Source organism: Phragmites australis, chromosome 7 (genome assembly GCF_958298935.1).
Source record: "Phragmites australis chromosome 7, lpPhrAust1.1, whole genome shotgun sequence".
Lineage (NCBI taxonomy): Eukaryota > Viridiplantae > Streptophyta > Magnoliopsida > Poales > Poaceae > Phragmites > Phragmites australis.
Window position 1 is genome coordinate 36,349,495 of NC_084927.1, and position 13,791 is coordinate 36,363,285.

The 13,791-nt window shown below is 44.0% G+C and overlaps 1 protein-coding gene across 1 annotated transcript in view; it reads left to right on the top strand.

The window, feature by feature from the left end:
* Positions 1–610: 610 nt before the first annotated feature.
* Positions 611–13,791, top strand: part of LOC133925126 (putative wall-associated receptor kinase-like 16) — a 32,100-nt gene continuing 18,919 nt past the window's right edge. The window contains exon 1 of the mRNA XM_062370974.1: positions 611–1,598. Coding sequence (XP_062226958.1) covers positions 689–1,598 — 910 coding nt within the window. The 5' untranslated portion in view covers positions 611–688. The remainder of the gene's footprint in view (positions 1,599–13,791) is intronic.

A 13,791-nucleotide genomic window follows, 5' to 3' on the forward strand; every position in this document is an offset into this window, starting at 1 on the left:
AAGGTTAGTTAAGTATAATTTATTATAAAATTATGATTAATAAATTTTTAGTCACAAGTGTGAAAAAGTTAGTCAAAAAATTATGTGTATGACATATGAATCAGATGACTAATAAAATATGACTTGCTATAGTTATAACAGTCAACTAATCTGTTATCTAAACATCTATTACGTAACTAATCGTAAATGTGGTAAACTTAGATGATGTACGTTGACCGTTTCCACTTGGAGGAATACCTAGCAACTGTGATCTGCGTTCACTATGATCACCAACTTAACTTTGGACCAACTAATTGAGTTCTCATCTCAAAAACCATTAACCACCATCGTCAAGTTTGGTTCGAACCTGGATCAGCCAGCCTAGATCACGCAGCAAATCCGACAGCCTAGATTAGGCAGCAAATTCAGACCCAACGTCAGGATTTGCTGCCTCGATCAGACAGGGTGATCGGGACTCCAACCAAAGAGACCGTAATTTTCGTCAAAACATGCCAACTGAAATTTCAGCCAGTCATGGGAATTTCCACCGAAGCTTCCAGTTACCCCGGACAATTCAGGTGTAGTATTTTCGGCCACGTAACTGGACCGGACTTGGAAGTCAGCACGCAACACAGGGATCTCATGGGGACCGATAAAATCCCCAGCACCATTTCTGAAGAGCGAACTTTGATATGAAAAAGCGTCAGAAATGACGAATCCCATCTCTTTCCGTTTCCGACGAGGGGCGTTCAGCGCGTTCGGAGCCGTGTTCACGTTTCAGCTCCTGGCGACGGCACTGGCAGGCCCGATAGCCTTGCCTGGTTGCCCGGAAAGCTGTGGAGGAGTACGTGTGCCGTACCCCTTCGGCATCGGCCACGGCTGCTTCCACGAGGGCTTCAACCTCACCTGCGACGGGACGCAGCTGCTCTTGGGCGACTTCGTGGAGGTGCTCGACATTTCCTTGCCGGACGGCACGGTACGCATCCAGAGCGGCGTCCTGCAGTCATCAGACTCTCACGGGTTGAACGGCTCGTGGTCCGTCCCAGCGGCTACGGGGCCCTTGAAGTTGTCAAGCGCGCGCAACTCCTTCGTGGCCTTCGGGTGCAACATGGTGGCGCAGCTCATCCCCCACAGCACGCTCGGGCCGCTCACCTACGCCAGCGTCTGCGCAACAGTGTGCCCGGAGACGCGCACCATCTCCTCGTGCTCGGGCGTTGGCTGCTGCCGCACGTCCATCTCGCCAGACGAGGGGGACCTACCTTCGTACGGTATCCAGGTTAAACATCAGGTCGGCCAAACAGATTATTTGAGTGGAATTCCCACAGTTGTGTTCATAGTTGATCAGGATTGGTTCAGCAGAAACGAGGGTGAGATAATGAGCAACTTCAACCAGTTCCGCCTCGTGGTCCCGAGTGTTCCAGCGGTGTTGGAGTGGTCGTTGGATCTAATCGGCGACGAGGCCTTGTTTAGGCTGTTCTCAACAGGGCCCAAGTCTTCTGACTTCAGATGCCTAAGCCTAAACAGTTTCTCCTATTATATCTATGAAAACTATGATAAAAGACGGTGCAACTGTTATCAAGGATACGAGGGCAATCCCTACATCAGTGATGGATGCCAAGGTATACATATTACACCTCTGTCTTACTATTCGTCTCTTTCTTCCGTAGTGTACCAGTGAACGTGGCGATTAACAAGAACGAATTTAGTTATTCCATTTAATGTTTTTGAGGTTTCGGTTCTACGTTCAGCTTAACATATTCGTTTTTTAATAATGGAAGTACATGCCAAGACGTGATATTGTATCTGTGGAAGATTTGATAATTAATAATTAAGGATATATTAGAAATACGATATATCCTGAGAAGGGAGTGCTATCGTATACGTATCAGTTATCTTTTACGATAGGTTTAATAACCGTCATGAGGTAAATAAGCTATGTGCGGATATTTCATATAACTTATCGTGTTCTACATATAAACTATTCTCGAATTAGAAAAAAATTATCTAGATAATACAATCTGGAAAGGTTCCGCACGAGACTCTAAATATAGTACACCTCTTTGACCAGTTTATATAAGGAGGGGAGAGGGTACGAGAGAAAGGGAGGAGGAAGAATCAATACAAATGTCAGATAGAAAGGAAAAACAATCCATTGAGGTTCAAGCCAATAACAGATTCATCCGATAAGAGTTTTATGATCTAGAACATAAGAGAACTCGTAAAATTCATATGAGTAGATGTAGACACACCTTATTATAATTGTTTTCTCTCGAGATTTGTTGGATCAAATCACACTTTTAGGTTTAATTTGATTTCTAGATAAATCATGAACAGGAATTGATAGACAAACATCATGATGTAGCATGAGTATGACCTAGTCATGTATATAATTGTACTACACATGTAACTCTCTAGTATACTAGATAATAGGAACAACAGAGTATTACTCGTCATGACAAACATGATTATATTAATCATAGCGAACGTACCGATTAGCAGCTAGAGATGTGTTAAGAGTATAAGAGTCATCTACTAGTCTAAGGTTTATCCTATCCACCTCTATATATAGTGCTTATTGGGTTTTAATGTAATCATCCATCATTTGTTAATCTATACAGAGTCAAGGATATAAGAGTCATTTTCTAGTCTAGGGTTTTCCTCATCCACCTCTATATATAGTGCCCAGTGGGGTTCAATGTAATCATCTATCATTTGTTAATCTACACAACGTTAATATGGCATCAGAGCCTAGTTAGGATTAGGTTCATATCTAGTCTAATCCGTCCCATTCTCCATCGTGTAGTCCAATGTTGTCTTCACATCTGGATCCGGATGATGCCATCTTTGTGTGTGGACCGATAGCCACCATCCCCATCAACCATCCTAGAAAAATGATCTCATCGGATGGTTTGATGCTCTGATTGGTGCACACATCGAAGCATTTTGTCTCATAAGAGGTTCTACAGTTTAACACACTAGATGGTCCGGTGTTAAGGAGAAGTGCACATCATAGCATTTTCTAGGAGTGAATTTTTCAGTGCAGAAGAGTTTTGAACTCACTGGATGGTCTAGCGATGAAGAGATGAACACACCGGAGGCTTCACCAGTGGATTTTCCAAAAAGTTTTTAGAGGTGTGAGAAGTTGTACACACCGGATAGTCCGGTGATCAGAAAGTTATATATATCGTACTATTGCACAGTCAGAAGTGGCTCGATCAGGCTCAAATCTACACACTGGATAGTCTGGTGATGGAGTTGAAGATTACACTGGAACATCTAGTGTTCACATATATGTTTGAGTGGGGTTCTAACGGCTAGTTTATACTGTTGTACACACTGGATGGTCCGGTGTTGGTACTGCTATTGACGCTGGATCATCAGGTGTTCATAATTTATTTGAGCCGTTGGAGCAACAATTAGTCTGCGGGGTTGAGACTATAAATACCCTCCACTCAGTCATTTGTGGTGCTGGAGTCTAGAGAAGCTCATATACACTTGATTACTTAAAGTGATCATCCAAGATAATTAAGCACAAGATTAATGAGTGATTAGTGCTATTAAGCCTAGAGAAAGTTGTTGCTATGTGTTGTTACTTAGAGAGTGGATCAAGAAGTAATCCTACATTCTACCAAGCGATATGTCAGCACATTGGAGTCTTTGTGACTCACCGACACTGTGAGCCTTGGTGGCTCATCCTTGTTGACCCTCCGCTTGGTGTGGAGCGATGGCAAGACACTTGTATGCGGATGCGAAGACCCTTACCTTGGTGGCTCAAACTCCGAAGTGAAGACGACGACAAGTGACCGGAAGAGAGCCTTGTGGTGAGGCATTACCTTGGTGGCTTGGTGGCTCAACCTACTTGAGACCTTGTATTGGTGGCTTAGTGGCTGAAGAGCCGAGACCGGAAAAGTCTTGGTGATGGAGAGCATATCCTTGGTGGAGCTCTAACGTGGACTATGAGTGACGTTTATGCCATCGATACCATAGGATAAAAATTCCTTATACCGAGTTTGCACTCTCTACCTTATTTACATTTCTATATTTACATACTTACAATCTACCTTAGCACGGTTACCTTTCTAGAGTAGTTTGCTAGGGTTGGCTATAGGTTGCAAACTTTTGTAATGGTAGAATAGACACACTAGATAAATCTAGAGCACATTTAGATAGAAATTGATATATGTTCATTTTGTGAAGTTTTTGGAGCTATTTAGTTCTAAGTGTCCTAATTCAACCCCCTCTTAGGGGGCATCACCGATCCTTATAGCCACGCCATCACGCAATCCACATCTGGTGCCATGCAGTCATACGGTCCCCATCTCCTGTCGCTCATCACACTGCACGTCATGGCTGGCATGCTGTCGAGCGCTTTGCTAGTCATGCTCGCTGAGATCCGTCATGGCCCGCCAGCTTGTTCTACCCGTCGCAGATGCTTCGCCCAACACCACTGTCATGGGTCATCGCTCACGGAGCAGCGTCGCCGGATCGTTGCCGCCTGTATCCAATGCATCATGGTTTGTCACGTGGACCCCTCTTGCAGCCCGTCGTAGCCCTCCTCATGTTGCCGCCTCTCTGTCCAACACTGTTGGCCGCATTGGGTCATTGTTTCGTCGGGTCCTCTTCAAGCCGCCACTGTGAAAGGACAATGATGTCGCCTAGAGGGGGGGGGGGGGTGAATAGGCGTTTTAACAAAAATTCAACCCTTTTTACCGTTGGCCTAAACTTGCAGCGGAATATAAACTAACGAGTTTTTCACAAGAGAAAAACCTAAATATGCTAGGCTCAACTAGTGCACAATCACCCTAAATAAGTGTGGAAATTACAATCCTAAGGTGACAAAAATTACTCAATTCTAGCAAGAGATATGCAATAAAACTTAAATTGAAAAAGGCTGAAAATACTGTTCATATGCCTGGAATTACTGTTCACCCCGGAGTCTCCGGTGTAGTCCGGATACTCCGGTGTGTACAGGTCCGGAAACTCCGGTAAAGTCCGGATTCTCCGGTTTCTGTACAGAACAGAGCCCGAAACTGAATAAAATTAATGAGTGGAGAGTTCTAGCTCAAACCAAGTGATGTCGTGTGTTCCCGGAGATAATTCCAAGTAGATTCACGAAGAACCTACACTCAAATACACACAAACAAGTAGATCGAGCAATATGCACAAAGATTTGAGTAAGAATATAAAAGTAAGGAAACAAGAGAGGAGACGCAAAGAATTGTTTCCCGAAGTTCGGATTCACCACCGTGAATCCTACGTCTCCGTTGAGGAAGCTCCAACGAGCCGGGTCTCTTTCAACCGCTTTCCTCTCCAAGCTCGGTCACACTTGAGCTCGGTTTCCACTAACTTGATCTCTTTCCTTCCGGAGGTGAGATCGACCTTCACAAACTTTCCGCGGCTCACCACAAGCACGGGAGCTCACCGGCGACACCTAGCCGGCTAGGAGGCTTCACCTCCAAGAGTAACAAACGCTTCGAGAACTTCTTGTCAAGAACTCAAGTGCTCAAGATTGGATTTTAGCTCACTTGCACTCAATCTTCCAATCTCTCAACCCAACTCTCTTTTCTTCTCAAATCACACACTAGAATGGAGTGGGAGGGAGTTCTTTTGGCTCTAGAGGATGTTCTTTTCGTGCCCTTCCAGCAGCCCCAAAGGATGGGGTGAGTGGGGTATAAATAGCCCACTCCAAACAACTAGCCGTTACTGTTTTTGACAGAACTGACCGGAGTATCCGGTGAACACCGGAGTATCCGGCCCTAAATCCAAATACGGCGTCAGAACGGTCACAGAATGTGTCAGAACTAGCCGTTACGCTCTTTTCTGGACTTTTACCGGAGTATCCGGCCTACACTGGAGTCTCCGGTCGGCACTTAACCCAGAAAACAGCCCCGGAGACTTCCCGGAGTCTCCGGCCACTCCAGGTACCGGAGTATCCGGACTTCACCGGAGTATCCGGACCTCACCGGAGTCTCCGGCCTTTCCAGGTACCAGAGTATCCGGCCTACACCGGAATCTCCGGCCACAGCACAGCTGACCTCCGAAAAACGGCGATAACTTTTGATTCCGGAGTCCGATTTCGACGATTTTGGACTCTATGGAAAGCTTATTCAGAGGGCTACACATCCCAACTGAATTCATGACCTAAAACACATAGGATCAAATTAGAAACACTCCAAAACCCATTTTGGACACTTCCGCACTTTCCGCTCCGGACTCTTAACAACAAACTCTCACTTTGGGTTTGGTTGGGAACTCTTGAGCACTGAGACGCGACAATTAGCTCACGTTGCATCCCTCTTAATAGTGCGGCATACCTATACTCAAATTCAAAGATAAAACTCGTTTGAACCACTTTGAGCATTTGAAAACTTTCAAGTACCACTTCTTTTCTTTCAAACCTTGAGGGTTACCAACTTCCATATATTCTTCACTCCATCTCTTCTTGATTCTTTATATGATTGATGTGAATCATCCATAGCTTCCCATAGCCTCGCACGGTCCATCGGCGCAAAGCCTTCACTCGCTCTTCACCACCGCCTTGGTCCTTCGGCGCCAAGCCATTTGCTTGCCCTTCACCACGGATGGTCCATCGCAGCCGAGTCTTGCTTGCCCTTCACCGTCTTGCCATAGAAAACCACTTTGTATTCGACATCTTCAATGAATTCACTTTTTCATATATGGAGTCCACTCTTGTTCTTCACTCTTGGCATATATGATTTCAATTCAACTTATGCCTTTTTATGGATCCTAACCCCAACTCACTCTCAAGCACAAAGTACATGGGTTAGTCCATAAAACCTAAATGACAACATTTATACCTTAAGTTACTTGATCTCCACAAGTAACTTATTAGCCTTCATGCATATTGTCAATCTTCATATAGAACCTAACCCCACTCATTCTTAAACACATAGCACACGGGTTAGTCCATAAAACTCTATTGACGAGTCATACCTTTAGTTACTTGATCTCCACAAGTAACTTAGCCTTCAAGCTTATTGCTAATCTTATTGAGCCTCTTCTTCTTATGAGCATCACCAAGAGCTCTTTTATTTAGATGCATATTTCTCCTCCATGCATCACATCCGAGCATCACCTAGAGCTCGTTCATCTCGATGTACTTTCAATCTTCCCATTCACCTAGAGTTCATGCATGTCTCTTCACCTAGGCTTCACCTATTGAATAACCTACTAACAATCTCAACAACATTGTTAGTCCATATGTATTGTCATTAATTACCAAAACCACACATAGGGGCTAGATGCACTTTCACACTGTCCAGAGGTCGTTGCCTCCCTTCTCCATTATGCATGGTTTGCCTGTCACGGAGGCATTCGTATCCGGCTGCCACTTGTCATCCCCGTATCGGGCTTGTCATGTGCCTGCCCACCGCTCCGCTGTCATTTGGATCAACTACCATATCAGTTTCTATCACCTTCTTTAGTCTCCATCAACACCAGATTCGCCCGTTTCGCAGATCTTATTGGACGTGGAAGCCGCATGTCCTCATCTTCAATGCCACCCATCTGCACGAGTGGTCCTCTGTTGCTCATCGTTTCTGCTGGCCTATTGTTGAACAGTTTCTCTTGCTACCCCTTCTTCTTTGCTATAGTATTTTCAATCAAATTCCTGTTGCTATTAGTATCTCTAGTATGTTGAGTCATGTTTCTGTTGCATCCATCACTCCATCCAAATATGTTGCTAGTGGGTTGTTGCTTAGAGGTTCTCTTTGTTGTTGCTATCCATATCCTTTGTTGTTAGCTGTCTTTTGTGTCTTTTTGTTGTTGCTAGTATCAATCTGCTACTACTATCCTTCTTTAGAGCTGTGTCTTCCACTATGTCCAGATTCCATGTTTTCCATTACGTTCATCCATTCAATTCTTTATCTATTCAAGTCCACAAATATACTCTTTCAGTTCGTCTTAGTTGTGCATGTCCACAAATTTTTTCGTTGGCCAATTGCTTCTTTTGTTTTGTGGTTAGCTAAATCCCATTGATTTAGCTAATCCTATCATCATCATCGTTGATGTGACCTTGCCTTCTTGGTCCTTTCGTAGCCGTCTTGCTACACATCATGACCAATTGTCCCCTTCGTTGCATCATGTTATTGTTTCACTGCTTGCCATCTTGCAGCAGTGATTTCTCTATTCTCCATTCAGCTTGATTTGACACATCTCTATATTCTCATCGTGTTCCAAGTCTCCAAAATAAGGTTCCTATTTGAGGTATTCGCTGCACGCTTCGATGACATTTTCGATATTGGACTTCAGATGTATCATTTTTAAGTCTAGTTCTTAGTGTCAACTCTTCACATGCAACGCCATTGCATTCATGTTGCATTTGAGGGGGGTGTTAAGGGCATAAGAGTCAAGGGTATAAGAGTTATCTCCTAGTCTAGGGTTTCCTTCATCTACCTCTCTATATAGTGTCAATTGGGCCTCAATGTATTCATCTATCATTTGTCAATCTATATAAAGTTAACAAGATGTAGGCGCCCCTATGATGATGATGCAGAAAGCGATAGTGAAGAAGAAGCCGATTTCGAGCAATTGATAACGAGGATGTGAAAGTGCCTAGAGGGGGGGGGGGTGAATAGGCTTTTCTGAAAATTAAAACTAGAAACAGCGGATTAAACTCTCGGATACTCCGGTGAAGTCCGGATACTCCGGTATGGTCCGGAGTATCCGGTCTAGTCCGGAGTCTCCGGCCTGACAGGAAATTTCAGAATAAATTTGAACTAAAGGCCACAGCTAGATTCTAAGAGTTGCACTAGGTCAAGTAGATATTACTAAGCTAGAATAACAATTAAAACTAGCAAGATTGATACTATAGCAATTTAAATGACAAATTACCAAATGCACACGATCAAGTAAGTTTCACAAGTAAGAACACGAGAATATATCCCGGAGTTCGGCCACCTCACAAAGAAGTGCCTACGTCTCCGTTGAGGAGCTCACAAAGAGCCGGGTCTTCTCCAACCCTATCCTCTTCTAGCGATCACAAAGATCAAGCTAGAAATTCTTACTCAATATGAAGATGCTTACAAACTTCCCGAGGCACACCACAAGTTTTGGTTGCTCTTCGGGTGACTCATTTCCTTCTAGAAACCCAAAGCTTCAAAGGAGATGATCGCAGTGAATGCTCGATGAAGAAATCAATGCTCAAGTGGCTTGAACCCTCTCCAAACACACACTCTCAAATTTGTGCAAATTTGGCTCTAGGGATGATTGGAGAGGCTTTTAATGCTCTTAAAGTGCTCAAGAGGTCTCAAGGAAACCAGCCACAGCAAGCTCTAAATGCTATGGAGAGAGGGGGCATTTATAGCTCTCTCTCACAGACTAGCCGTTACTGTTTTTGTCAGAGCTTACCGGAGTATCCGGTGTACACCGGAGTCTCCGGTCCTATTTCCAAAAACGGCGTCAGAACAGTCACGAACGTGTCAGAACTAGCCGTTACAGTTCTGTTTAATTACCGGAGTCTCCGGTGAACACCGGAGTCTCCGGTCCTGACAGATTTTCCAAAACAGACTAAGTCCGGAGACTAGCCGGATCCTCCAGCATCTCCAGGTACCGGAGTATCCGGTGAACACCGGAGACTCCGGTCTTTACTACTTTTTATCAAAAAGATTAAAAGCTAACCGAGAGCCTCTGCCGGAGTCTACCTCGGAGACTCCGACTGCACACAAAATATTTTACCGGAGTATCCGGTGAACACCGGAGACTCCGGTCTTTTTCTTGAAAAGATTAAACCGTAACCGAGACTCTCTGCCGGAGGCTAGCTCGGAGACTCCGGCTGAACGCTGAGTACCGGAGTATCCGGTGAACACCGGAGACTCCGGACTCTGAAGATTTTTCAGAAAGAGTTTCGTGTCCGTGAGTGAATGTGTCTCTCAATTGGGTGATTCTAAAGGATCTCTTGAGCATTGAGACACTAATCAAGCAAATGAATTCATCCATCTAAGAAAAAATCTATCCTAGACTCAATTTCAAAAGTAAAAAGAATTTAAGCCCTATCTTGTATCCTTCGTTGATTCTTCAATTGTTTCGACGGGCGTCAAACGTCATTTACCTTCACAACTAATGCTCATACCTGTTTAATACTCACAAAGCATGTTAGTTCTTTAATCGTTTTGTCATCAATAAGCCAAAACCCACTTAGGGGGCCTAGATGCACTTTCAATCTCCCCCTTTTTGGTGATTGATGACAACCCGATTAAATGATACACAAGGATATATGAAAAATATTTTGAATTCTAGAAGATATGGTAAGCTCCCCCTAAATATGTGCATTGTTTTAAGTGAAGTTAAACAACAATGCATTTATTTAGGAATTTGAATCCACAAGAGCTCCCCATATATTCTAGAATCCGTGGGATGCAAAAGTTTATGATAAGACATAGAGCACACAAAACTAATGAAAGTACAACAATCATCATACTAACATAAAAGGTCTTATGAATTTAAATAACACAAGGTTCATCACAAACAAGAATCCAATTGTCCAACGGCGAAAGAGATTAAAGGAGACCAAAACTAAGGAAACTAAGAGAAAGGATAACTATCTCTCCCCCTTTGGCATCAAGCACCAAAAAAAGAGAGCCTACTCGCTGCTACCATCTTCCTCATCATCTTCTTCCTCGTCTTCACTTCCTTCGTTGCCGTCAGAGGAATCGTCTTGAGCTTGTTGTTGAGAACTCTCGGCTGCTGCTTGAGCTTCATCATACCATGCCCAAGGGTTCTCAACCTCAAAAGGTGCACTCTCCGCTTCATCTGACTCAATAGGAGAGCAAGGAGGTTGGAGATTCATGGATGTGTACATTTGTTTCTGACGATTCTCCATTTTCTTTAAGCGAGCACCTTGATCCTTGATTTGAGTGGCATTGTGGGTGCAAATCTTGAAAATTGCTTTGAGAGCACTCTTGATGAAAGAAGACCCTCGAGGAGGAGCGCGTCTCGAGGCAAACGGTCTTGATCTAGGAGGAGCACGAGGAGGTGATGGAGATGGGGAGGGAGCTCGAATGTTCAAAGGCCTCATTCTGTATGGTTCATGCTTAATCTCCTTTACAAAAGTCTTCTTGGATATCCTTTCAATGATAAACATGAGATAAGGGGCATATCCACAATTTTTTATGGGCGACTTGGATGTAAAAACAATTTCCTCCCAAAGAAAGTGAGCCACGCTGAAAGGAGCATGATCATTTGACATGGCTGCAAGGAGATTTCTAGAGATACTTTGAACTGTTGTTGCATCTCCACTCTTGGGCGCCAAGGTGAGCCGGAATAGGGAGTTCAAACATCGATAGAAAGGCCTCATCCCTGTGAGTTTTCCGAACTCAACTCGTCCATGATTTAGATACATGAACCCAATTTCTTCCAATGTCAGTTGATTCTCATTGTGAATTTGATCCTTGGAAGTATCTCTGGCATCTAGATGGAAGTAGTGAGCGAAGCCTCTGAAACTGATCCTGTATTTGACTCCCTCTGTCATCCAGTGCATAATGGGATTTTCACATCCCTCAAACCACACTGTGGCATAGAATTGTGCGATAACCTCCTCGCACCAATCATACCTGAAAGCCATAATATTTTTTACCCTTTTGCTCTTACAAGCTGCAATCACTTCAGTGAACACCGGGTCGTTCTTCCTGGCCATATAATCTCAATCAATCCATTGCATGGGAGTAATAGGCTTCTTCTTGGCCAAAATTACTGTCTCATAGAAGTCTGCCTGAAAGTCATTCCAGAAACGATAATCGGCAACATTCTTCTCAAAATCATATGGGTTGTTCAACCTTTCACTAACAACCCTTGATACATTCTTCATGTAGTTTACTGTCCTTTTTGGAGCATCAACAACAGAAGCAGTTCTCCGGGGTCTGTGAAGCTTTAAGGGTCCAATGACTTCATCAGCTTGTTCTTCTTCATTATCCTCGGATTCAGATGAGTTATCTTGTGCAACACCTTTGCCTCTTTCTTCAGTAGAGGGTATTCTTCCTCGACCTCTTCCTGCAGTTACTTTGGCTGGTCCCTTTCCCCTTGCAGACTCTCGGCCTCGCATAGCTTGAGATTTGGTTCGGCAGATGGTCACAAGGTCCCTGTCACAACTTCCAGCAACTCCGCCTTCCTCAATGTGAATACCACCACTTGCGGCTATTTTGCGGACTCTTTCACCGCTAGCATGGCCGCTTCCACTATCTTCTGATTGGGCAGGAGCACTTGATTCTTGAGCACGGGGGTCACTTCTGGGTCACTTCTTTGTTTCTTCTTCCTCTCGAAAGTGTGACCCTTCTCAAAACGGTCTCCAGCCATTGCAAGAACACCTAGAAGAAATGGAATGAACAAAGAATTTTGAGGAAAAAAGGATTGGACAGGAAAAGCTGAAATTTCAGGCTGATACCGGAGTATCCGGTGTACACCGGATACTCCGGTCGGCCCCGATAGAAAACCTAACCATCTAGGGTTTGGAAGATATGGCCAACTAGAGATGAAACAAGTTTGGTAATGGGTTCTAGAGGGTACTAGGAACTATTCTACCAAAGGAAAACAACTCTAGACGAGAGCATTGAGAGATCGGGAAGATTGTTGAAAACGGTACCTTTGAGCTCAAATCCTCCGGGGATTTTTGAGAATAGGGATCTCCGGAGATTCCGACCTTTAATCCAAGAGAGAAACATAGCAAGACTTGAAGATTCCTGGGTTCCTCTCAAAATCGCCGGAGAGAAGGTTGTTTGGAGAGAGGACAAGAGAATAGATGGGAAAAGATAACTGTTCGGGCTGGGGGAATATATAGAATTCTGGAGACACTGGAAACTCCGGTGTAGACCGGAGAGTCCGGTCCTGACACTTTTACCGGATACTCCGATGGAGACCGGAGACTCCGGTCCTAACACTTGTACCGGAGACTCCGGTGAATACCGGACTATCCGGTAACTGGAAACAGAACGGAATACAGCTGAGGCTGTGAACAGTGTCAGGTCCGGATACTCCGGTGAACACCGGACATTCCGGGACCTGGAACTGTCACAGCAAGATTTAGAGCTGAAGAATTGGGAAAAAGATTTTCTGGAAGGAAGATGTTGGACAAGAGGATTAATTTGTCAAATGTGATCAGCCAATCAAGCATCATTACATAACTATGATCACAAGTTACAAATTATGATCGAGAGATCAAAAAATCCAAATAATTTTGAGAAAAACACTCAAAATGCAGTTTTCGCAAACTCTTAACTAGAAAAGCTATAAATCTACAACAATCAAGTGTATGCAACAGTTCAAGCCACGTTCCGAGAATCTAGGATATTTAATTCACTTCTCAACTCGTAAAACCTTTGCTCATCTAGTGGTTTAGTGAGGATATCGACTAATTGTTTTTCGGTTCTCACATGGCGAATGTCAATATCCCCTTTTGTTGCATGATCTCTCAAGAAATGGTGTCTAATATCTATGTGCTTGGTTCTTGAGTGTTGTACGGGATTGTTGGCTATTTTGATGGCACTCTCATTATCACATAAAAGTGGAATTTTGGGAGTTTTGTGGCCATAGTCTCTTAGAGTTTGCTTCATCCATAGGAGTTGAGCACAACATGCTCCCGCGGCAACATATTCAGCTTCGGCAGTGGATAGAGCTACGGAGTTTTGTTTCTTGGATCACCATGACACTAAGGACCTACCCAAGAATTGGCAAGTTCCCGAAGTGCTTTTTCTATCCACCTTACAACCAGCATAATCGGAGTCCGAATAGCCGATAAGGTCGAAGGATGACCCTTTTGGATACCAAAGCCCAAGGTATGGAGTATGAACTAAATATCGAAGA